Source organism: Babylonia areolata, chromosome 20 (genome assembly GCF_041734735.1).
Source record: "Babylonia areolata isolate BAREFJ2019XMU chromosome 20, ASM4173473v1, whole genome shotgun sequence".
Classification (NCBI taxonomy): Eukaryota; Metazoa; Mollusca; class Gastropoda; order Neogastropoda; family Buccinidae; genus Babylonia; species Babylonia areolata.
Genome location: NC_134895.1, coordinates 30,745,877 through 30,768,972, shown reverse-complemented (window position 1 = coordinate 30,768,972; position 23,096 = coordinate 30,745,877). Strand labels below are relative to the sequence as shown.

General features: G+C 41.2%; 2 protein-coding genes across 2 annotated transcripts in view; one reads left to right on the top strand and one right to left on the bottom strand.

Annotated features, from left to right (window-relative positions):
• Positions 1 to 535: 535 nt before the first annotated feature.
• LOC143294582 (uncharacterized) lies at positions 536 to 4,028 on the bottom strand. The gene is made up of 3 exons (XM_076605956.1): positions 3,968 to 4,028; positions 3,334 to 3,438; positions 536 to 1,717 (listed from the first exon to the last, which is right to left on the bottom strand). The coding sequence occupies exon 3, from the start codon at positions 1,682 to 1,684 to the stop codon at positions 536 to 538; it is 1,149 nt and encodes a 382-aa protein (XP_076462071.1). The 5' UTR covers positions 1,685 to 1,717; positions 3,334 to 3,438; positions 3,968 to 4,028.
• Positions 4,029 to 12,059: 8,031 nt separating this feature from the next.
• The window catches only part of LOC143295399 (protein zyg-11 homolog B-like), a 28,678-nt gene continuing 17,641 nt past the window's right edge, over positions 12,060 to 23,096 (top strand). The window contains exons 1-5 of the mRNA XM_076607073.1: positions 12,060 to 12,191; positions 13,204 to 14,072; positions 17,645 to 17,756; positions 18,456 to 18,596; positions 20,193 to 20,369. Coding sequence (XP_076463188.1) covers positions 13,222 to 14,072; positions 17,645 to 17,756; positions 18,456 to 18,596; positions 20,193 to 20,369 — 1,281 coding nt within the window. The 5' untranslated portion in view covers positions 12,060 to 12,191; positions 13,204 to 13,221. The remainder of the gene's footprint in view (positions 12,192 to 13,203; positions 14,073 to 17,644; positions 17,757 to 18,455; positions 18,597 to 20,192; positions 20,370 to 23,096) is intronic.

The window sequence follows — 23,096 nt, the reverse complement described above, 5'->3', positions numbered from 1 at the left end:
TCTTTAAAAAATGGTAAATACTGGTTTGGGCAGACACTTTTTCTTTTCACACACACACACACACACACACACACACACACACACACGGTTTGCGTCAAGCATATTGGTATACACAGGACAGGAAATGAAACCCTTATCCCAAACACTAATAATTGGTTTGTGCATTCTCTTTCAATACCTAGAGAGTCACATTTTCTATTCATAACCCCCCACACACACACACACACAGCCACACACACACAGTGACACACACACACAGTGACACACACACACACACACACACACACACACACACACACACACTCACGGTTTGCGTCAAGCATATTGGTATACACAGGACAGGAAATGAAACCCTTATCCCAAACACTAATAATTGGTTTGTGCATTCCGTTTCAATACCTAGAGAGTCACATTTTCTATTTGTACCTCCCCCACCCCTCCACACACACACACACTAAAAAAGAAAATAAAAACTTCGCCCGTCATGTATGCAGTCAACAGGTTAAAATGATACAGCAGGTGGACAATCAAATATTCATTTTTCCGGATTCACTAAAACCCCTTCACCTTTGAAGCTTAACTCATTCTTCAAGGAATTTGGGATTTGCAACTCTTTGATTCCGGCCTGCCTGCCGTTCCCCCAGCCCAGCTGTCTGGACACCGCCTGCACACACAGACTTTGCAACGAACGAGGTCGGGAGCACTCACTCGTCAGAAAGTCCCGGATGCTTCTGGCGGCGTCCACATCGAAAGCCGACGGGAAGTCTCTCGGCGGTGAAGCCACACGCGGAGTTTCGTTCCTCTTGTCGTCTGCTTCCGCTTTCTGTATCAGCGAGGGATGACGGGACAGCTGGCGCACATGACGGCTGGTCGGGACGCCTGCGCGGTAAAGAAAGCGCACGAGGTCTGGCTGGTTGAGGATCACTGCCACACCGAAAGCTGAGTGGCTCGTCACGTCCAGCTCACTGCCAGGGTCATGGACAGCCGACGCAAGCAGGCCCGCTTCACACGCCGTAGTCAGACAGCCGTTGTAGTTAGCACCCACACTGGGGAAGTATTCCGGGTACAACCTGCGGAGACAGGTCTCCCGAACGAGGACCACGAGAATATCGCTGAAACATTCTGAAAGTACATGTCTTACTGCTTTGTTCTCAGTGTTAACTAAACACTCACACTGATCACTGAACCCCAACCTCCACATGTTTCTGACTAACCCTGTAAGTACAGACGTGTGCGAGGTGGAGCAGCGATCCAGTAGTGCCTCAAACACGGGCACAGAGTCCTCGTTCAGCGACGTGATGGACAGCCAGGAAAGAAGTGGTATGCAGGTGTGGGAAGAACTGTCAATGAGGATCTTTGCACATGACCACCGGTTGTTGCTAGCCAAGAAAACGAGAACATCGTCCCACAACTGGCGACAGACAGTGGGCGCTGTGTTGAGAGCCTCTGACTTGGCCAGACGGTCAAGTCGTTTGTAGAACACTGCTGCCAGGATGGCACAGCTGTAGGCATGGCGGTGAAGGCAGGCCGTGATGAGTGGATCCACCGAGGCCTGGGGGAGGACAGGCATGGAGTGCAGGACCACGGCCACTCCAGGGGGCCGGTAGGAAACTCTGTAGTAGCGCGACAGCAGCTCCCCCATCCGTCCAACAGCTTCTTCTATGGAACTTTCATGGCAGGCCATCTTTGGAGGCTTCAACAGATGAGTCTTCCTGTACTGGAGCAAAAACAGATTATTTTTTTTAAAGATATATACTGTTTAGTCGCTGTTACCTTAGTTTTATCCTATTCTGATTCCCATTACTGCTGACGAGTTAGAGGATTGTGATGATCTCAACAGGGCAAAATTTTTTTTCTCGGTCAGAAAAAAAAATCTGTTGTTGGGTTTTTTTGTTGTTGTTGTTTGGTTTTTTGGTTGTTTTGATGTTGTTGTTTTTTTATGTGCGATTTTCAATACCGGCCATCGCTTGCCATGCAGGTAACTTCAAATATTGTGAAGGTAAACGGAAAACCAAAACCAAATCCTCTGACAACTGGGGATTTTTCTCTTTACTTTTTTTTTCAGGCTTTAAATATCGAACAAACTTCGACAAGAATCGTAATTTGTTAGATTTTAGGTATGAATTCTGATTCATTAGATTTTGATTTTAAATTCCATGTTTAAAAAAAATCATAGCAAACGCGTTCTATATAACATTTTAAGGTCCAACATTGAAAAAGGGAGAAGGGTAGGTGGAATTATAATCCAATGGTTCTTAAATGTGAATTCCACATGTGTGTGTGTCTTTGTGTGTGTGTGTGTGTAGATTTGCAGATAGCAACAATGCGTCTCACCGACTCTCCGTTTTACTCCATTTAAAACAGGGAAATGAATCAATTGAAATTAAAACCACATGTGGATTTTTATTTCAATACAAAATAACAATGCCTCTGTGTGTGTGTGTGTGTGTGTGTGTGTGTGTGTGTGTTTACCTTTTATATTCTCTCTCTCTCTCTCTCTCTCTCTCTCTCTCCAGGGTGTGAGGGCTTTGATTTACAAGAAAGTACTTTTTGCTCTTCCTCTGTACCCGTCTTTCAGACGATTCAGAGAATGATTTTATGAAATACATAATTTACCTTACACGACAAAATTCACCTCCACTCGATAGCTCATGTTTTGTTGTTGTGCGTTTTTTTTAAACACGCTGTTCTTGTAAAGACCGCAATCAGAATATTTTCACATGTGAAGAACTACTGTGTTAATTATTAAGAACGATGAAAACGCAACACCACGCGTTCAGCTACATGTATAAGTTCTGCAGATCACGCTCACGGAAGTTGGAAAGAAAGTTTGAAACGAGTATCTAAGTTAACCAACAATATCGTAGCTATCAACTGTCATATGATGTTATTATATTTAGCCACCAAGACAAAATTTCATCCATACCCCGAAAGAGTTTATGGGTGGGAAGCTAGCCGACCAAAGAAATGTGATTGAAAAACACAAAGGTCGTGTGCCGTGTGGCAATAACCCTTTGTGATCGAACAGAGACGATTTTTGTATCCAACCAAAATCGATATTTTCTTTGGTCATCCAACTACAACACATTTTCTGTTGTGATCAATACACACAGGTCCAACTGCAGTAGAAAACGAAATGTAAACGAGGCCAAAGATGTAAACCATTATTCTAACAGCAAACAAGTGCACTGTCAAATTGACATTTGGTCATTTTTGTTGTAAGACAATGTTACGTCTCAATGAGAAGCAACCAAAGTTGTCGTACTTGTCTGTTACATGCCACATGATAAACAAAGAGAAAGAGAGGAAAGGTAACAAAAAAAATATAGCAACCTTAACCGACGGTGACGATCAATGTTCTTGCTTCAGCGGTGTTTGCCAGCATTCAAGTTGAGGCTCACGTGAACAGGAAGTAACCAGTCACTGACGGAAAAAGGGCTGTGAGAAGGAAAGGAAGACAACACAAAAACAAACAAAAATCACTCAAAATAATGGTTGTGATGAAGACACAGCACGCAATAGCTTTTGAATTTTATTAACACTCTAAACACAAAAAGAAGAACTTTTTTGGATTTAGTATTAAAAGGGAAAAAAAGGATAACAAAAAAGACTTTGGCGAGTTTGGGGGAATACCAAGGGAAATTACTGCCATAGAGTACCATAGATTCTGATCACGCAATTGCTTCCCTTCGCTGTAAACTATCAGAGAGCGAGTTTCGGCAATGAGGAAGAAACTCAAATGTGCTGCTTTACATTCGCAATATCCATGTAATGTTATATCATACCGTTAGGATTTCATGATAACAATATATGGCTTGCAATCTGTTTGACATGGAAACATGTCAAGAAAATATATTGTACATTGATTACAGACAGATGAAGCACATAAATTATCTGAAAAGACCAAGAGGCCAAACTGCCGGATTAAAAAACAAACAAACAAACAAACAACTGAAAGTATACCTACATAAATTGCTTTAAACTTCTTCGTACACCCACATGTGTCAGATACATCTGTACTGTCTTGCACATTGAACGCTTTCCTGTCAGTGAGTCGCGGTGTTCTTTCACTCGTGACAAACACGGGGTATCCAGGCAGGATGCACGGCATTTCAGCAACTTTTCTAACAACGTTGGCTGCACAGGTAGCTATAGTTTTTGCCAGCAGTACAGATATTCAGACCGCACATGTGGCTATAATTATCAGTATCATACCATTCAACATCATATCTTAACCAGGAAACTTATAGGCCTAGATATAGCAGCTGACCTTATTTTATGGATAAAACAGTCCTTATGCAATCGGCCACAGCGTTTTAGTCTGAATGTCAGTTCTTCTGGCCGGCCCATAATGTATGAAAAGAATACTGTGAATACTGGAGTTCCTCAAGGTTGTGTTTTGTCCCCTTTGCTTTTCTCCCTCTACATAAAATTAATGACATCAGGTACTTAGACCTTTTTCTCAGTCTTGTAAAATATTCTGACGACATGGCCTTTTCAAGGATGAGTTTTCAATTTCACAGTTTTTTTGTTTGTTTGTTTATTTGTTTGTTTTGTTTTTTGTTTGTTTGTTGTTTTTTGGTTTGGTTTTGTTTGTTGTTGTTGTTTTTGTTTTATTTTGTTTTGTTTTGTTTTTTTGACGACATGGCTTTGGTAGGCCTTTTAAAAGATGATTTTTCAATTTCAAAGGTTTTTTTGTTGTTGTTTTTTGTTTTTTGTTTGTTTGTTTTTTGTTGTTGTTGTTTTGTTTTGTTTTGGGTTTGTTTTGTTTTTTTGTTTTGCTTTTGTTTTTTGTTGTTTTTTTGTTTGTTTTTTTAAGAAATCAGTGTCGATAGGAAAACAAATAAAATTGAAGGCAACTGAAAAAAATACAAACAAATGGGTGGCGCTGTCAGTGTAGCGACGCGCTCTCCCTGTGGAGATCAGTCCTAATCATAGAGAAAAATCTGTTGTGAGAAGAAGAGTAATACAAAATGAATACAAACTCTTTTTGAACATGACATGCATGCGTGTGTGAAGAAGTGTGGGGAGGGAGTGGGGGGTTATAGGGGAAGGCGGGATAGAGACGTGTGTGTGTGTGTGTGTGTGTGTGTGTGTGTGTGTGTGTGTGTGTGTGTGTGTGTGTTTGCACGCGCGCGCGCGCTGGCGCGCGCCATTATATATAAGTGCGTAATATTTTATTTTGCTGCGGAGGGGTGTGAAAGGGGTCTTGCATACTTGTGGCCTTGGTAGTGGTTTTAGACCTTTCAACTACGATTTCATGTCTTAATTAAAAGTTATATATGCCTTTATATTCCTTTCATACGATGATTGATGATTGCATAGCGGTAAGGGAAGTGTGTACGATTTACTATCATTTAGGCCTATTTGTTTTTCATCGGATGTGCATCTTAAAGTGTTATAATTATGTTACTGAACATTTTTCTTTAAAATGATTGATTTGTTTTCTACTTCATCTCAATATGTAATTTATTTCTTACCTAATTGTTTTCTTTTTACATTATAATCTATATGTGCATTGTGATCAAGGATGGGTGTGCCAGCTGCTCATTCGTTTTTCGATCTGATGTTTGTTGATGGGCAGTTTGTCTCTTAAAATGTTATAATTATCTCATTACTGAATATTTTTTTCCTTTTTATTATGATTGAATGTACACGCGGGCGCGCGTACGCGCGCATACGGCACACACACACACACACACACACACACACACACACACACACAGAGTTCTTTTACTCTCTATTAAAGTGTAATATTATCTTACCGAATGTTTTCTTTTTACATGATAACTGATGTGTGCATGGTGATCAGGGAAGAGTGTGTCTGTTTCTTATTCGTTCTTCACTTTGATATTTGCTGGCGGGCATCTTGATTGAGCCGAAAGAGAATTTTCCGTTTTCAGTGGTTGAAGCAGACAATATAGCATTTCAATAAAGCATTTTGAGTGAGCCGAAAGAGAATTTTCCGTTTTGGTTGAAGCAGACAATAAAGCATTTTGAGTGAGCCGAAAGAAAATTTTCCGTTTTGGTTGAAGTAGACAATAAAGTTGAATTTGAATTTATATGGTTTTTGCCAGAAGGCAGTTGTGCAAACCGCACACATGTTTAAATGATACAGTTTTTGCAAGTCGTGCAGTTATTCAGGCCGCACACGTGGCTAGTTTTACCAGTAGTTCAGTTAAGCAGCAGTGTAAACAAAACTGAATTTCAAACGATAATCAATCGTGTATTGGTATGTGCTTTTGTTGTAACTACCATAGTACTTGGAAACTACACCAACAAGAACAACAACTACTGACACTACTGCTACTACTACTACTGCTGCTGCTGCTGCTGCTACTACTATAACAAGAAGAAGAACAACACAACAATCATCATCATCATAAATAATCATCATCATAATTCAAAAGTGAATCTTTCTGCGTTATGCACTCAGGTGGAAAACAGAGATGTCGAAGTAAAAAAAATGTTAAAGCAAGATGAAATAAAAACTATTAAAACAAAACAAAGTAACCACCATGAAAGCAAGATGAAGAAAAAAATATATTAAAACAAGTGATGTTGAAAAGCAACAACAATGGAAATGATGCCAGCAATAACTGCAACAACGATCACACGAGAACAATAACAAGAATAATGATCGACTCACTGGGTGATCAGTCAGTGGACTTCGGATCCACAAGTGAAGTTGCTCTCTTTCCGCTTTCAGGACTGGGCAATTCGACCGAAGGGGATCACTGGGTCAACGGTTACCTGTCTTCAAGTGAAGTTGACGGCAGAAACTCTCATAGCCTGTAAAGTATGTCTATGGTCTATCAGAGAGCGGTCCATTGTCCATAACCGAAGGTGCTGATGTACTACCCGACGACTTTTTCTTGCACAGAAATACGTACGTTGTTCGCAGGAAGACGGTTTTAGCAGACGAAGGTGACTGATAAAGCTTAGAAATACACCCACTGCCTGCCCACCAACCCAGCTGTTGACACTGACATGGTGTCTGGGAATGCTGACGCACAGGAGCAGTGTGGACTCTCTCTCTCTCTCTCTCTCTCTCTATCTCCCTCTCTCTTATCGGAGAATGACCATACCCAGAGAGGGGAGGGGACAAGGGGGATAACACTGTGTACATTCTCCTTGTCAAACTTTGTTTGCGTGACGCTAAGATTCCAACAGGTCAGAGTGTGGTACTGCCCCACTTGCCCGGCCCTCCCCCCTGTTTGCCGTTCTCTCCCCCTGGTCATTTTCATCGTCTGGAGACGTTAGTTCTTTTGTGAGCCTTCAGGGCGTGTGAATATAAGTATGTGGGAGGAAGAGGGGGCAGGCGGAGAGGTTTTGGTTAGCGGGGAGCAGAGGTGGGGGTGGAAGGGAGGGATAAGGTGGTGTGCCTATGGGTCTCTCTTTCTCTCATGTTACCAGGTTTTGTTGAACTGTTTTTTATGCCTTTTGCTGATGACATCATCCTACTTGCATTCAACTGAATATGCTAAAACAGGAAGCTGACAGGTTAGAGCTGACAGTGAATTTTAACTGACGAAACGAATGTCATGGTTTTTTGGAAGGGAGGGCACTTAGCACGAAATGAGACTCGGAAATGGTTTTATGGTAACACAAAAGTAAAAGTACTAAATGTAGTTATCAATACCTTGGGATGTATTTTTCAACAGTTAAGTTTACCAAATGTTGGTCAAAAAGTGCAGTAAACCGGGGGAAAAGGGTTATCGAAATTTTCAGAACAATGAAAAAGTTGAAATCTGTTGACTTCAAGTTACACTGTTCTGGACATTGTTTGATACCGATTTAAATCAAACATATGTTAACTTACGCAACAGAAATTTGAGGTTTGTTAGACGAAGCTGTCATGGAAAAAGGTCATCAGTATATATGCAATAAAACGCATACCGCTAAACGTCAAGTTCCACTGATTAGAAGCTTCTAACAAAATGACTAACGGAAAAACAGGTCATTATCCATAAGAACTTATGTTAAATCCGTCAAAATACCTACTGGTTAAGACTTGCTTATTTACCCATGACTTGATTAGCTAGGCAGGCATATGAAATTCGCCCGACTCGGAACCCAGATCGGACCCGGTGTATTATCCCAGATTGCCCCCAACACCGGAAACATAATATGACCGCTGGAAATGTCCCCTGGTGACTTTCTCGCTGTTCATAACCAGTTGTCCCCCGCCGCGGACATTTTCAGCGGCCAAAATATCCCCCTTCATGCGTTCAGTTCTGAAATGCCCCCCGGCTACCCTGTAAGCCCCCACCCCCACTCCCGTGTATACCATAACGGCCCCGGCCAACGCCGAATATATATAATCATAATGGAATAATAATGCCATCACACAACTGGCAACTGAGAAGAACTTATGTCAGTATGTGCAAATTACAACATAAAAAGGAATTCCTAGATCACAGTAGAAAGAAAGAACAGTATGATTCCCAATGGCTTAAGATTGCAGTTCAATCTTGCTTTTAGACCTAACGAATCAGAACTGATAAATGAAATTAAGGATATATTACACATTGCTAGCTCCAGAGCCCTGGATGCCGTTTACCAAGAAGTTTGTTCCGCTATAGTTGAAGCGAAGAGAAAGTTAAACCACTTCAGGGAGTTGATAAACTATGACATAGGTATTCAGCATACAAATGAGCTGATTAGACAAATGAGAAAACATGCTGAATTTGAAATAAATATCACCAAATCAAGAATACAAAAGTAATTACAACATCCAATCTTTCCCTCAAGACCGTATGGACATCACCAAAAATGCAAACCTGGTTGTGGATCTACAAAAATAAGAGCTGAGACGTATATATGTATATATATATATATATATATATATATATATATATATATATATATATATATATAAAGGCAGATTCTAATCCACCCCGTAGAACAAGGCCGCATCGCCAACAGTGTGGTAGAAAATAGGAAAATCAAGAACAGAGAAGGCTTCTGCACCACATGAAATCTTCACTGAAGAAGACTTCAAAGTTCTGGACCCAATCATTCTAGTTGATGACTTCAAACTCACATCAGATCAAATTTCAGTCTGCCGTCTCCCTGATGCCTTTATTCCCACACCAAAGGAACCCATGGATGTTAGCGATGCCCTGATAGGAACTCACAACTGGGCGGAAAGATTACACTGGCATAAGCTGCGCAAACAGAAGGAAAAACAGAAAGGAAATGCAGATCAGGGAGATAATATCTCAACTCAAGATGAAGACACAGAGACTTTATCAAGAGGCCTTGGTATCAAACAACAAAGAGACATGCACCCCGCTCAAACACAACCCTTGAGTTATTCATTGAGAAGTGCACATCAGACTTCATTGCCAGAGACAAAAGACGCATAATCAAAGACAACAAGACCTCAGGACAACGGCATGCTCTTAGAGAACTAAGGAGACTACCAGTGACTCACAATGTTTCATGTAGGTTTGCTGACAAATCAGGCAACACTGTCATCACTCCACTGGATAAAGACAACAGTTTGATCCTTGAGGAACTAAAAAAAAAAAAAAAAACCTGATTACTATGACATTATTCCAGTTAACCCAACCGAAAACACTTGTAAAGTTATTAAGACCTGGGCAGATAAGTGGAAGTCCCAAGGACATCTGGAAGAAGTCATAGTCAAATATGTAACCAGCCTCGAGGAAACGAGACCTGTACATTGCAAACCCCTGATCAAAATACACAAACCACCGCCCTACCCAACACGTCTTTTGTTATCTGGATGTGGTACACCTACACAACATATCTCAAAAGTTGTGCAACAAGCCATGTCCCATCTGGTCTCACATTTACAGTACTAAGTGTTGGAAAACAAAGAATTTCTTACTAAACTACTCTACATCAACGACACATGCAGTAGCCCCACTGCCAGAAAACGCTTGTTTCGCAGTATGTGATGTTATTTACCTATTCCCAAATGTCAACAACAAAATGGGAATACCCGCTGCTCGCCAGATGTTAGAGAAGTACTCCAATCCATTGAATTTACCAACTCAATGCATTAATGAGGCTCACAAATTTCACTGGATTTCAACGCCTGTCAGTACACATCGCACGATGGGACTACCACATTTGCTACATCAAACCATGGAACGGCAATGGGACCACCACATTCATGTGATTATGTGGACGTATTCATGGGGCAACTTGATGCTAAGCTGGTTGACACTTGTCCTGTACCACTTCTCTCATCCCTCATCCCATCAGAGGAGCAGGATGAATTCAGGCATTTGGACTGGAGCAGGTATAGGGATGATGGAATCACTATCCTGTCGGATCCTGCTCATGTGGGAGTCTTTGAAAATCACATACAGTCTCTCAACCCACCAAACATTCAGTGGACGGTATCATGTGGAAAAACGGCATCTTACCTTGACATTGGCTTGTCTGTGCTTGAGGGAAAGATAGTGACTGATGTGTACACCAAGAGTTCTCATGCTTACCTTCCCTCCACTAGTTGTCATCCTCCTTCAGTGTTCAAGGGCCTCATTACAGGAGTGGGGACAAGACTACGCATGATATGCAGTGAAGACGACCTGCTTGAGCGTAGAATGGCTGAGTATGCCCGCTACTTTGCCTTGGCAGGTTGGAATTATGACAAGGCAAAATCTGATCTGGTGAAAGGTGCCAGAAGAGACAGGAGAGAACTGCTGACTGCCACCAGAAAAAAGAAACCAAAGAAACTGGCTTGGGTCACTACATTTGATCCACGATTCCCTTCCAAATCAGAAATCATCAGACGTAACACCCATTTACTCTATGCTGACCCCCAAAACAAAGAATTTTCCAACAACCAAAACAAAAAAAAAACAAAAAAAAACCCAAATGATAATTGCAGCAGACAGACGCCGCAGAAACCTGGGCAGTATGTACAAACCCACTGTCCCCAGACGGTTTGTGGTTCATGGCCCTGACAACATCCGAGGCTTCTTCAAATGTCAAGAACCTCGCTGTGACACCTGCAGTCATGGCCACTTCACAGACCATGTCATTTCTCCTTGGGATGGAAGGCGTTGGCAGATCTACCAACACCTCTCCTGCACCAGACTTGGTCTATCTATTGACCTGTAGACTTCACCGGAGGCACAATATGTGGGGATGCTCCTACGATCTTAAGAAAAGATGGGCAAGCCACAAAAGCGACTGCAAACTGAGGAAAGGTACTAAGTGTTCAGTTGCTGCTCATGTTTCTTCCACCCCTCACCCATCTGACGACAACCTCAGCTTTTTACAGGTGACAGCGTTGGAGCAGGTCAACATAGTGGAGGAGCTGAAAAGAAGAAAACTGTCCTGGATATGTAACCTTGGGACAGTTTTTGTTGGACTGAACTTGAGAAGCGACGTCCATGGGTTTTCATTGTGAACTCTAATTCGTGGAGTTACCAGTCTGGTTTGTGGTGGTGGTGGTTACACACGATCACTGAGATACAGAGAAAGAGAGAGAGTGTGACAAAGAGTGATGTGTACATAGACAATTAAAGGAATATATATATATATATATATATATATATATATATATAATGCTGTGCTCTCCATGTTTTTCCGTCGCAATATAATCAAAATTGGTTCGGCGACGTACAGATCCAGATCCAGAGATGATATCTTTACGTCATGTAAGGTCAGAAAGATGACGCCAAAAAAATAGCATTACGTCACCTGTTATAAGTGTAGTCTGTGACCAAGCTGTAGGGTGGCAGCGAAAATTCATATAGATCTATATATATATATTTTTTTTTTTTTTTTTTTTTTTAACAAAATAGGCGTTGGTTTTTAACTTTGTGTTATATCTATCTATCTATCTATCTATATATATATATAACACTGACCCATTGACAGCTAGCCCATCTGTTGTGTAAACATGTGTTAAATAATCCTCTCCCATACATTTATCCTCTTTTTTGAGCGCATCGCAAATGAAAGCCAAGAAAAGTGGTCTGGACCTGTGTGACAGAAACAAGATCGAACGTCTTGAAGCAGCAATGAGAACTTGCATGCATCAGCTTTAGCATTACTTCCCTTGCTGAAAATGGTGGCGCATGTTTTCCGTGTCAATGACCAAGATATTGTTCAGTTTTAATTTTTTGACAACGACTGGATGGGATGTTTGGTGAAGAGGCTCGAGTAAATAAGCACCTTGCATATTCGAGCGGTGTGTTGCGGTAAGTGATCCATTTTCCATCAAAGTTGTCGGTTTTTAGGTTGATCACTTCGCCGTTCACAGCAGCAGACCGAGTTGACAAGACACAAGACTTGTCAGTCCTCGTCCTCCTACGCTTTTGCGAAGAATATTTCAGTGTGCTTCCACCCTCCACAAGTCCCTGTTTTGAGTTTTAGCAAACTGTGCCAGAACTTGCCTGCAAGATTATTGCTGCAAATTGTCGGATTTAGTCGCATGATGAGTAATCGCCTTGACCACCGAAGTAACGTAGAAATTAAACGCAACGCAACCAAACAAGAAGAGGGAGAGAACTGAGAGGATGCCAACTAAGATGTTTAATACGGGAAAACCCAAACTGTTGCAGTGTTTATACATATTACAGAAAGCTCCGAAAGAAAAAGAAAAAAGAATCCATAGGGTCATATATGTTAGACTGAGAAAAGGAATATGGATATTGATCAGAATTTAAATTTTGATGACTTGAATATTAACCATCTGCAGTGGAACTTAAAAATATCAAGTAAGAAAAGCAAAGACAATGATTATGAAATAGAAAAAGAAAGACACGTCATAGAACTTTAACAATACCTTGTGTGTGTGCACTCACATGGAGTTGCGCACATGCAAAACATATGCACTGGAGAAAGAGATAATATTAAGTATGGTACAGTGATTATTGTACTTTCAACAAAATTGTAGGATTTTCTATTGATAGTTTTGTTTTCTTTTCCTAATTATCACATCTTCTTTTTTCTTCTTTTTTTAAAATACCTTTTTGTGCATTTCTGCCATACCATTTCTTCTGCCTGGTCAAGTTATCTGTATAAGTATTTTGTCCATAATAATATATTACTCTTATTGCCATTATTGGGCAGTATAATTGAGTATTGCTTATATAGTTGCTCACTGCATTGTGTGAGAAAGGCAAACTCAATGACGAAATGCTGCTGGTATAATTCATTAACTGGCAGCTTCATAACTGTTGAGATTTACCCTGATTAATTCTGTTTCAGAACTACACAGACATCAAGATGTATGACATGCCAGTAAGCCTGCAGGAGTGTTGCGTTGACTTCATCTGTGATAATTTGGCAGACCTTTGTGACCTGCAGAGTTTGGATGCCAAACAAAACAAACTTGTGTTTAAAGACGCTGATGCCTGTTTTCATACAGACCTCTCAGAACAGCTGCTCACTGCATTGTGTGAGAAAGGCAAACTCAATGACGAAACCCTTGCTCTCTTTGACTCTGAGTGCACAACCTTGCGGAGGGTGAGCATTCACAATGCTCAGGTTACGTTAAAAGGTCTGCGTGTGTTGAAGACTCACCGCATATCAGAGCTGGAGATTACGGGACTGAAGGGTGCTACAGTGAACGACGTTATCGGGTGTCTGGGGGAGTGGACATTGTCAAACCTGCGCATGCTCAATGTTTCCAACAACACGTTTCTGAACAGTGCCAAGTTCTGTGTGGTAGTGGCCCTCTCCAAGCTCCGCAACCTCCATAGTCTGAATGTAAGTTCCACAGAGTTCAACAAACATGGACTGGAAATCATTGCTGAGGACCTTCCCTGTTTAGAAAGCTTGGACATCTCCTCCACACCCATCTCTGACATTGCACCTCTCAGAAAGTGCAAGGATCGGTTGAAATTCTTGTCCCTGTACAATCTGGTGCTCACCAACGGTGAGACAGTGTCCATTTTGTGTGAACTGCACCTGTTGAGACAGCTGGATCTGTCAGCGGACACTCTTGGTCAGGCCTTTGTTAGAGTGCAGACTCAGCAGTACATGATCACTAGCTTACTGGAGCAACCAAAGGCACATCCATTGATGAGGTCACTGGACATCTCTGGGAGAGAAGAGGTGTCTGAAAAAGTTCTGGTGTAAGTATCTGAGTCACGAATGATCAGGTGTGTTTGCGTGTGTGTGTGAGTATGTTTCTTTATCTTTTGTAAGCAGTATTTCTTCTTGATGGAATTTTAAAGCTAAAGTTAATGTTTTCAGTGAGATTCAAGAGTCAGATTCAGGGATGAGTTTTTCAAGCAGTCCTTACCTAGATCTGTCAGCTCTTTCTACTTCTGATTTGAGAAATATTGAAGGGTAGTAACTCTGCGTGTTGTTCATATGTTAGTGAGTTAAAGGTAATTTACACCCATCATAATGTTGTTTTCTGTGCAAGAACATGTCAAGTGAACCAAGAGTTCGTGATTCAGAAAGTTCCACATGTATTCTGCAAAGTATTGAACCAGTTGTTATGATAATTGATTGGTTGGTTAACAGTTGGATGTTTGATTGATGGATTGCTGTCATAAATCTTATTATGCTTCATAAATTTATTGATGTGGCTTTGTGATTGATTGATTAATCTTACCTTCGATTACCTTATATTGTAATCTACTCTGTCTCTGAAACAGTGTACTTCAGTTAAAATCAGCAACCTGTTTAGAGTTTCTGTGTTATTATCGGTTGTTTTTTCTTTTGTTCTTTTTGGGATTTTTTTGTTAGTGATTACGTTGTCCTGCATACACCTGACAGTTTACTTGGTCAGATGCAGTCTTTCCTAACTAGATGCAGTCTTTGTCTATGACTGATTGATTTTGATAGTTTGAAGTAAAATCATCAGTGAATGTGTTAGTGTATGTCATGTTTCCATACAAAATGTTATGTGTAGATACATTGTGTATCACATTGAGTTATAATGAATTATATTAAGATTGTCATATATTACACTTTTCTGTTGTGTTATTTTAAAAATCATATTCAAATTGAGGAGAAGTTAAGAAAAACAAGAAGATGTAACTATTGTAAAATTGTATTACATTTCACCCTGATTTTGAAAATGATATTACTGTTAATGATTGATGTTGAAAGAAACTGTTCTAAAGGGGAAAGAGGAAAAAATGTTAGGTGATTGTAATTGAGACCCATTGAATTTTGTCCAAAGGTGAGGGCTGATTCACTCAGGTGTTAGTTGTGTGAGAAATGATTTCAATTAATTTTATTTCCTCAGTGAGATTTTTCATGTGGTGAAGCACGTCATGGTGTCGATGAGAAGTGGGTGTAACTGGGTATTGTTCCAGGACCAGTAGCAGAGTTTGTATTTATTATTCACAGTTTCACTACAGTACAACTCAAAATGAAGAAAGTGACAATGAATGGTTGTTCTGTAAATTTTGTTTTGTTTTTTTGTATGTTGGAGTGGAGTGATGGCCTAGAGGTAACGCGTCCGCCTAGGAAGCGAGAGAATCTGAGCGCGCTGGTTCGAATCACGGCTCAGCCACCGATATTTTCTCCCCCTCCACTAGACCTTGAGTGGTGGTCTGGACGCTAGTCATTTGGATGAGACAATAAACCGAGGTCCCATGTGCAGCATGCACTTAGCGCACGTAAAAGAACTCACAGCAACAAAAGGGTTGTTCCTGGCAAAATTCTGTAGAAAAATCCACTTCAATAAGAAAAACAAATAAAACTGCATGCAGGAAAAAACACAGAAAAAATGGGTGGCGCTGTAGTATAGCGACGCGCTCTCCCTGGGGAGAGCAGCCCGAATTTCACACATAAAAATCTGTTGTGATAAAAAGAAATACAAATACATTTTTTTTTTTTTTTTTTTTTTTTTTTTTTTAATAACATTCCACCACCAGTGCAAATTACATTCATTTTGATAATTTGCTTTCAACTGTTTGAAGTAGTTGTCAGTCATTTCAACGAACTTGAAGCTGAAGTTTGTTCACTGTGTTGATTTTTTTTTTTTTTTTTTTTTTTTTCCCTTTTGGTTAAGGAATTTATTTATGACTTTTTTTTATTGTGCTATTGAATTAAGGATTATGATTTAAACTAGATTTTTGTTGGAAACTTTATTTGATTGAAAAATGAATCCTTTGAAGGTTTGATGATAGATTCAGTTAATATTGATAAAACCTTTATTCAGAGACCTGTGATGGTCACATCATGCTCAAAATCTGGCTTTGGCTTTGAGGAACCCAATTATGTAACTGTGCAACTGGTCATTGGCAGCAGGATCATCTGTCATATATATATATATATATATATATATATATATATATGTGTGTGTGTGTGTGTGTGTGTGTGTGTGTGGCATACAGAAGAAAATCAAATGCTTTGTTATGTTCCTGTCCCTGCCTGCTCAACTTTTCATCCTCCATTCTAAATGGCAAATTAGCATAACATATAATGTATCATATAATGTTATATCAGTTATCGTTCTTTTAATTTATACCCCTTTGTCTTGTTTTGAATTTGCTGATAAGATTCTACTCATATGACCCTGCAAGAAAGAAATTATAGTTTGACTCTTATTCAATTTGTAGTTAAATTAAATGACACATTCATGGGAAAGATGTTCTAATTGACTGTTTAGAAGGCTTCTGTTGTCTTTGTCAGAATACTTCTTCAGTTCTTGGAAGACAGATCTTGTGTGATATGAAATGTACAAAAATTATAATTATTAAAAGTCAGTGAGGTGAGTTGTGGAGTCTGAAGACAACAGAAAGGGAAATAAATGGGTAAGATTTAAAAGGATTATATTAGAAGAAAGAAACACAGATAACATTAGATATAGTGACTAAATGGATTGTGATGTAATGAATGTATGCTCCATGCCAGAGTACAAGAACTGAATTTTTTAGGGAGATTTTTAATAAGTACCTTTTGTAATATGTCTGACATGTAAACCCTTTTTGTGCTGTATAGCTATACATGTATGTGTAGTTGAGAAGAAACTGTTCACTTAGCTTGTTTCCACAATCCCTATCAAGGTCAGCGAACTCAAAATAATACCAATCCCCTACTGTTGACAACAGTCACAGAGTCCTAGAGCCTGACTGAATGAGTGTTGCTCCCAAAGTAGAGACTGCCACCACATCTCCCCAGTGACAACTCCTAAATGATTCTGCTGACAGTGAGACCTTGAAAGCTTGGTAGGAATTCCTCTGAAGTATGGAAGTGTAGTGGGTTCAAATCTGAGGTCACCAAGAGTGCAGGGTATGAAAGGCCACAGAATCTGGGACTTTTTTTTTTTTTTTTTTTTCAATATTAATGAAAGGTTGAAGGTTATGATACTGCTGCTGCAGAGGTTCAAATTCAAGTTCGGGACTATGTAACAAGGCTGAACTCTACACTTTTTGGATATAACCCAGTATCAACCAGGACTGAGAGGTACAGACACCTGCAGTGTTGGTCAGGAAAAAAGAGTAACTCTCCCAAAGACATGAAGTGGATGATCCTCAACTGTGTTGTCCCAGTCTTCCTATCTGAGCCAGTAGTATACTTAACACTGGATAGTAGCCGATTGTGGCTTGGGGGAAAAATCTCTGATGGAGTGAGAATCTGCATCCTCCCAGTCGTCAGTCCACACTGCTAACCACTTGTCACAGCGATAACTATAAATATATAATTATTTGTCATGTTCATTGTTTGTTTGTTTGTCCTTCAGGAGGTACTTGGAAAGCCATCCGTCACTACGTTTCCTTGGCTTGGCTCTAACCAAAGCATGTGAATACAGCCTGGTTTCAGACGAGGCAGTTGAGCTGAGAGATGACATGAGGGTGAGTTTATTTTGTTATCTTCATAACTAACAGTGTGGATTGGAATGGATGTTTATTGTTTTTGTTCACAGGCATAAGCAAATGCATTTAGTTCAGTTCTGCCATTCATAATGGTTTATCATTTTTATTTGAATGTGTGATTGGGTGATAACAAACAAGCAGATTTTTCTTTGACCTCTTCTTCAACCTCATCTTTTACCAAAGAAAATTTTACAGATGGATATTGCTGTCATGACTTTTCTATGAATCGTAGAATATATTGTCTGTTGTGAAACAAAGACTGGAGCACTGCACTTAAGGCACTGTGCTCTCACAATTTTTATTCAGTAGATCAGTGTAGATCAGTATGATGCTGAATACAGACATTTGAGAGAATTGTGTCTAATAGTTATGTCTGTTGACAAATTATTGATGACAACATTGCAGAGTTGAAATTTGTAGGTTTCTAAAATGATGTAATAATAGATAATGTTCTTAAACTTAATGTGGTCAGACAAGAGAAATCATGATCTACTTCAAGAGAAAATAAATCATGTGTGACTGATATTGAAATTCGAGAAATGCAGTGATCAGCAAGACAGTTTAGACACATACAAAAAACGTGTATATTATAAATATTATAAAATGATAAAAATTCTTTTTTCAATGTCCTGATCGTGGACTGTAGAATTGTGCCCATTTGTCTGTGTAACACACCAGGTGACGGGAGAGGGAACTGTGAAGCAGATACTGGAATCTTTGAGGCGCTACGTTTTGCGACCAGTGTTTGTGCAGAAGACTTTGTTCAAGCTGTTTGGCTTTTCTTCAGGGCTTGCTGAACCCAGGCAAGACATCATCAAGGTAAGTGTGTTAGGCGCAATAGCTGAGTGGTTAAAGCGTTGGACTTTCAATCCAAGGGTCCCATGTTTGAATCATGGTAACGGCACCTGGTGGATAAAGGGTCAGTCGGATCTACCCAGGTAGGCAGCCTGTTGTGCAAATGACTCCATAGTCCATGTTTGTAAAGCGCTTAGAGCTTGGTCCATATCATCATTATTATTATCATCATTTTTCTTCCTTCAATACTTACTTTGTGGCACTTTCTTAAACTGTCTTTTTACTCACTTAATTTTTAGTTCTTAGTCTTACTTAGACGAGTAACAGTATTTTGGGAGGCGGGATCCCAATGCTTTTGGGTATTTCCAGTGATGCCAACTGTCCTGATTTCATGTTATTTTGTTACATCTGGTCACAGTTTGCTCTGATGTTACACCAATGTCAATTGTTCTGGCAAGCTGATTTTCCACCAGTTTTCTTGTTGTAAGCCGGCTATACAGTAGATTAATGATACACATTGTGCACTGAACATGGGTTGGGTTACAGATTCCTACTACTAGTCTCCTGTGATGAAGTATAGACAAAGCCAGTCCCATGCATTTATACAGTGAACATGCGGTGAGCGAACCAATAAGCTGAGTCATTTGCACAAATAGAAAAGGTTATGACTTTTTCCTTGGGTAGGTAAACTTTTGAAAATATTCCTGAAAATTTTCCGAATTGTTGCTTAGAAAGTGTTTTGAGGGGGTGATACCTGGGTGTCCCACATACATTCATCCTTTGGAGACCTAGAACCTCTGCCTTTCAGTGTCTTGGGTCTGTCATCATTAAGAGTTTAGAGGATCCCAACAACGAAGAGAGGACAGGGCAACTTTCATGACTGTTCTCTTCAATTCATTTGAACCGTGAAAAAAAGCCTCATCATTTTTGTTTAAGTTTGATATTTTGGTTATTGATTATATGTGGCAAATTGAAACACTAAAATAAAGAAAAAATTAAGGAAAATTCAGATGATGAATTCAGTTAAAAAGGAAATTAAGAAAAAATCTGTGTCTGAGTTGAAATATCTTTTTTATCTGAATTATTCAGATGATCAGTATGTCCTGAAAGCAGGGATAAGTAAAAAACTATACATTGATGATGGAGAACTTTCATCTTTCAAACACGTATGGCATAGACAGGGTAGGAGCATAATTTGCAGAGGGAGTTTGCTTTGTAACTTTACAGCATTTCACACTGCATTGTGCACTTAATGCTTTGCTACGCTCTCGTGTGTGTATGAAAGCTGTTTTATACTTATTCTTGCAAAGATCATTGAGCATAGCGATGACTAAGAAAGCGAAGCTCCTCTGATTGAATGAAGAACTCTGGAAGTCTTGTGTTACCCATAGTTTTATACTGGAAGTCTTGTGTTACCCATAGTTTTATACTGTCAGCAGTCAGTGTATATTGTTCACCTGCACCTGAAGAGGTTTGTTTTACACTGTGTGAGGTGCCATTTTGCTGTACACACCTGAAGAAACTTCACAGACTTGATCAAAAACTTGAAAATAAAAGCGAAATCTGCAGGCATTGCAAGTTGTTTTAGACCCAGTGAACATGGTACATGACATGCTTCAGGCGGTGTTGCCGGGCATGAAGAAACACCCCCGGCAGCTGGGAGTGCAGATGGCAGCAACCGCCTGTCTGTACAACCTGACCAAAGGGGATGTGGGCCCCAAGATCCACCCGGCCTGCCTCATGGAGGTGATCACTGTCACACTTGATGCCATGGAGAACTTTCCAAACCACCAACAGGTGAGTGTGTGTGTCTCTCATGTCTTCATCATGTTGGTGAAATAAAGAATGGGTGTCATTGTCATCTCATCCATCTGGTTGTATCTTCATTGTATCCTGGAATACGATTCATTGTCATTGTCCTTATGGCCACATCCTTCCGGTGGGCACAGTCATCTTATTTGTCTCTCTGCCATAATGGTTTTTGTTGGTTTGTTGTTGGTGTTTTAAGAAATCTTTGTTTTTTTGTGTTTTTTTTTGCTGCCCCATCTGCACTGTTTCAGTGGCATTACTCCCACGCCACTCATTTAGATTCCCCCATACACGGCCACACCCAGGTTCGTCCGTTGCAGTTCCAGCGTCGGCAGTCCACAGGGAACCATCAATGTTAGGTCGCCAGGAGGCCACACACCAGAGGAGACCCTGCACTGCTGCTGAGTCACTTCGGTGGTGTTCAGTGGTGCCTGTTCTGTTTTAACGTACTTAGGACACCACCTACTAAGCCCCCTACTAACGACAATAATGGCTTAGTCGCGGAGCCAGACTGAGTGAGCGTCCCTCCCAGAGTGGAGACCGCCACCATGCCCCTCAAACAACAGCCCCCCATGAATCTGCTGACACTGACGAGATTGACAGGACTCACCCCAAGCACAGAAGTGGAAGGGTATCGAAACTGAGGTCACCATGAGAGCAGGGCATGAAAGGCCACCGACTTTGAGACTATTTTGTTTATATTGATGACGATGAAGGAGGAGGAGGATGACGATGATGATGACGATTATGCTATGGAGGTCCGTTTTGGTTTGGGACTGTGTGACAAGGCTGTACTCCATGTTTCCTGTCATAATGATATCCTGGCATTAACCAGGCCCGAGAGATACAGACACTTGCAGTGCTGGTCAGGTAATTAGAGCAACACACCCAAAGACGCATTCTTGAAGTGGATGACACTCGACTGTGTGGTCCCAGTCTCCCCATTTAAACCCACAGCACACTCAGCTCTGGGTAGGAGCCGGCCACAGGCCGAAAAACCCACCTCCGCTGGGATTCGAACCCGCGTCCTCCCAGCCGTCAGTCCGTGACGCTAACCACTTCGCCGTGGCGGCTGGTAAATCTTTGTTTTTTATTCAGCACCCATTTACAATGTTTCAGTATGTATTATACTTCAAAAACAAGAACATCATTTGCACAGGTATGATAGGATTTTTTTTTTTAATCTAAATGAGGCAGAGCCAAAAAGAAAAGTATCAAACAACAAACAAGTGCTGTTACTCTTGTTGAGACAAAGGCACACAACTTCAAGCCTTTGCCGTTTAGTGCTTTCACTCAGTGTGACAGGTAATAAGACTAAGACATACAGAGAATTAAACCTAAAAACTACCTGGAAAAAAGGATGCTCAAATCTGCTCATAGACTCTTCATCAGTTTATTTTCAAAAGAGCCCATGTAAGAAGTTGATTGTTGGTATGCGTAAATTTTTTCCTGGTCTTTCTTACTTTTGTACTTCGTGCCCTGTTGCACTTAACGTTACATTATGCCCATCGCTCCCAGTGGAGCATAGGCCATTGACGACCCCTCGCCATCTCACTCTATTCTGGGCTGTTCTGGCCATTCCAGTCCAGTTGGTCCTTTGCTGCTTCAGCTCTGCCTCGGTGTCTCGCCTCCAGCTGTTGTGAGGCCGGCCTCTCTTCCTCTTTCCCTGCGGGTTCCAGGTCAGGGCTTGGCGTGTGATGCTGGACGCTGGCTTCCTGAGGGTGTGTCCGATCCAGCCCCACTTCCTCCGCAGTATCTGCTTGGCCACTGGTTCCTGTCCTGCTCGCTCCCACAGATCTTCGTTTCGGATCTTCTCCTGCCATCAGATTTTGTAGAGTGCCTCAGACATGTGTTGAAGAATGTCTGAATCTTCTGCTGCATCGTCTGTGTTGTCCGCCATGTCTCACATCCGTAGAGCAGAATTGACTTCACACTGGAGTTGAAGATGCGGAGTTTGATTTTCATACTGATTGCTCCTGATGCCCAGATGTTCTTGAGCATGATGAAAGCTGTTCTTGCCTTGCCAATTCTGGCTGTAACATCTCAGTCCGTGCCTCCCTGTCAGTCAACCACGCTTCCTAAGTAGATGAAAGACTCCACCTCCCTGATGGGCTCACCACCGACTGTGAATGGTGTGTTGGCAGTGGTGTTGATCTTCATCAGCTCAGTCTTCTTCTTGTTGATCTTGAGCCCTGTCCTGGCTGACGTGGTCTCCAGGCGAGTGGTCTTGTCCTGCATCTGGCTGTGGTTGTGTGACAGGAGCGCCAAGTCATCAGCGAAGTCGAGATCGTCCAGCTGTGTCCAGAGTGGTCCACTGTATACCATTGTTCCTGCCTGTTGTAGTGGTCTTCATGATCCAGTCGATGACCAGGAGGAAGAGGAACGGTGACAGCAGGCACCCCTGACAAACTCCGGTCTTCACCTCAAAACCTTCGGACAGCTGGCCTGCATGGGCAGTCCTGCAGTTCATGTCCTGGTAGGTGCACCGGATGAGGGAGATGATCTTCTCTGGGACTCCGTAGTGCCTCAGCAGCTTCCACAGCGTCTCTCTGTCCACACTGTCGAAGGCCTTCTCATAATCTATGAAGTTGATGTAGAGGGGGGAGTTCCACTCCAGCGACTGCTCCACAATGATGCGCAGGTTGGCAATCTGGTCGGCACAGGATTTGTTCCACCGGAAGCCTGCCTGCTGGTCTCGGAGCTTGGGGTCAACGG

Bases quoted from the DNA above. Each gene is read 5' to 3' on its own strand.
- LOC143294582 (XM_076605956.1), bottom strand. From the start codon at position 1,684: ATGGCCTGCCATGAAAGTTCCATAGAAGAAGCTGTTGGACGGATGGGG.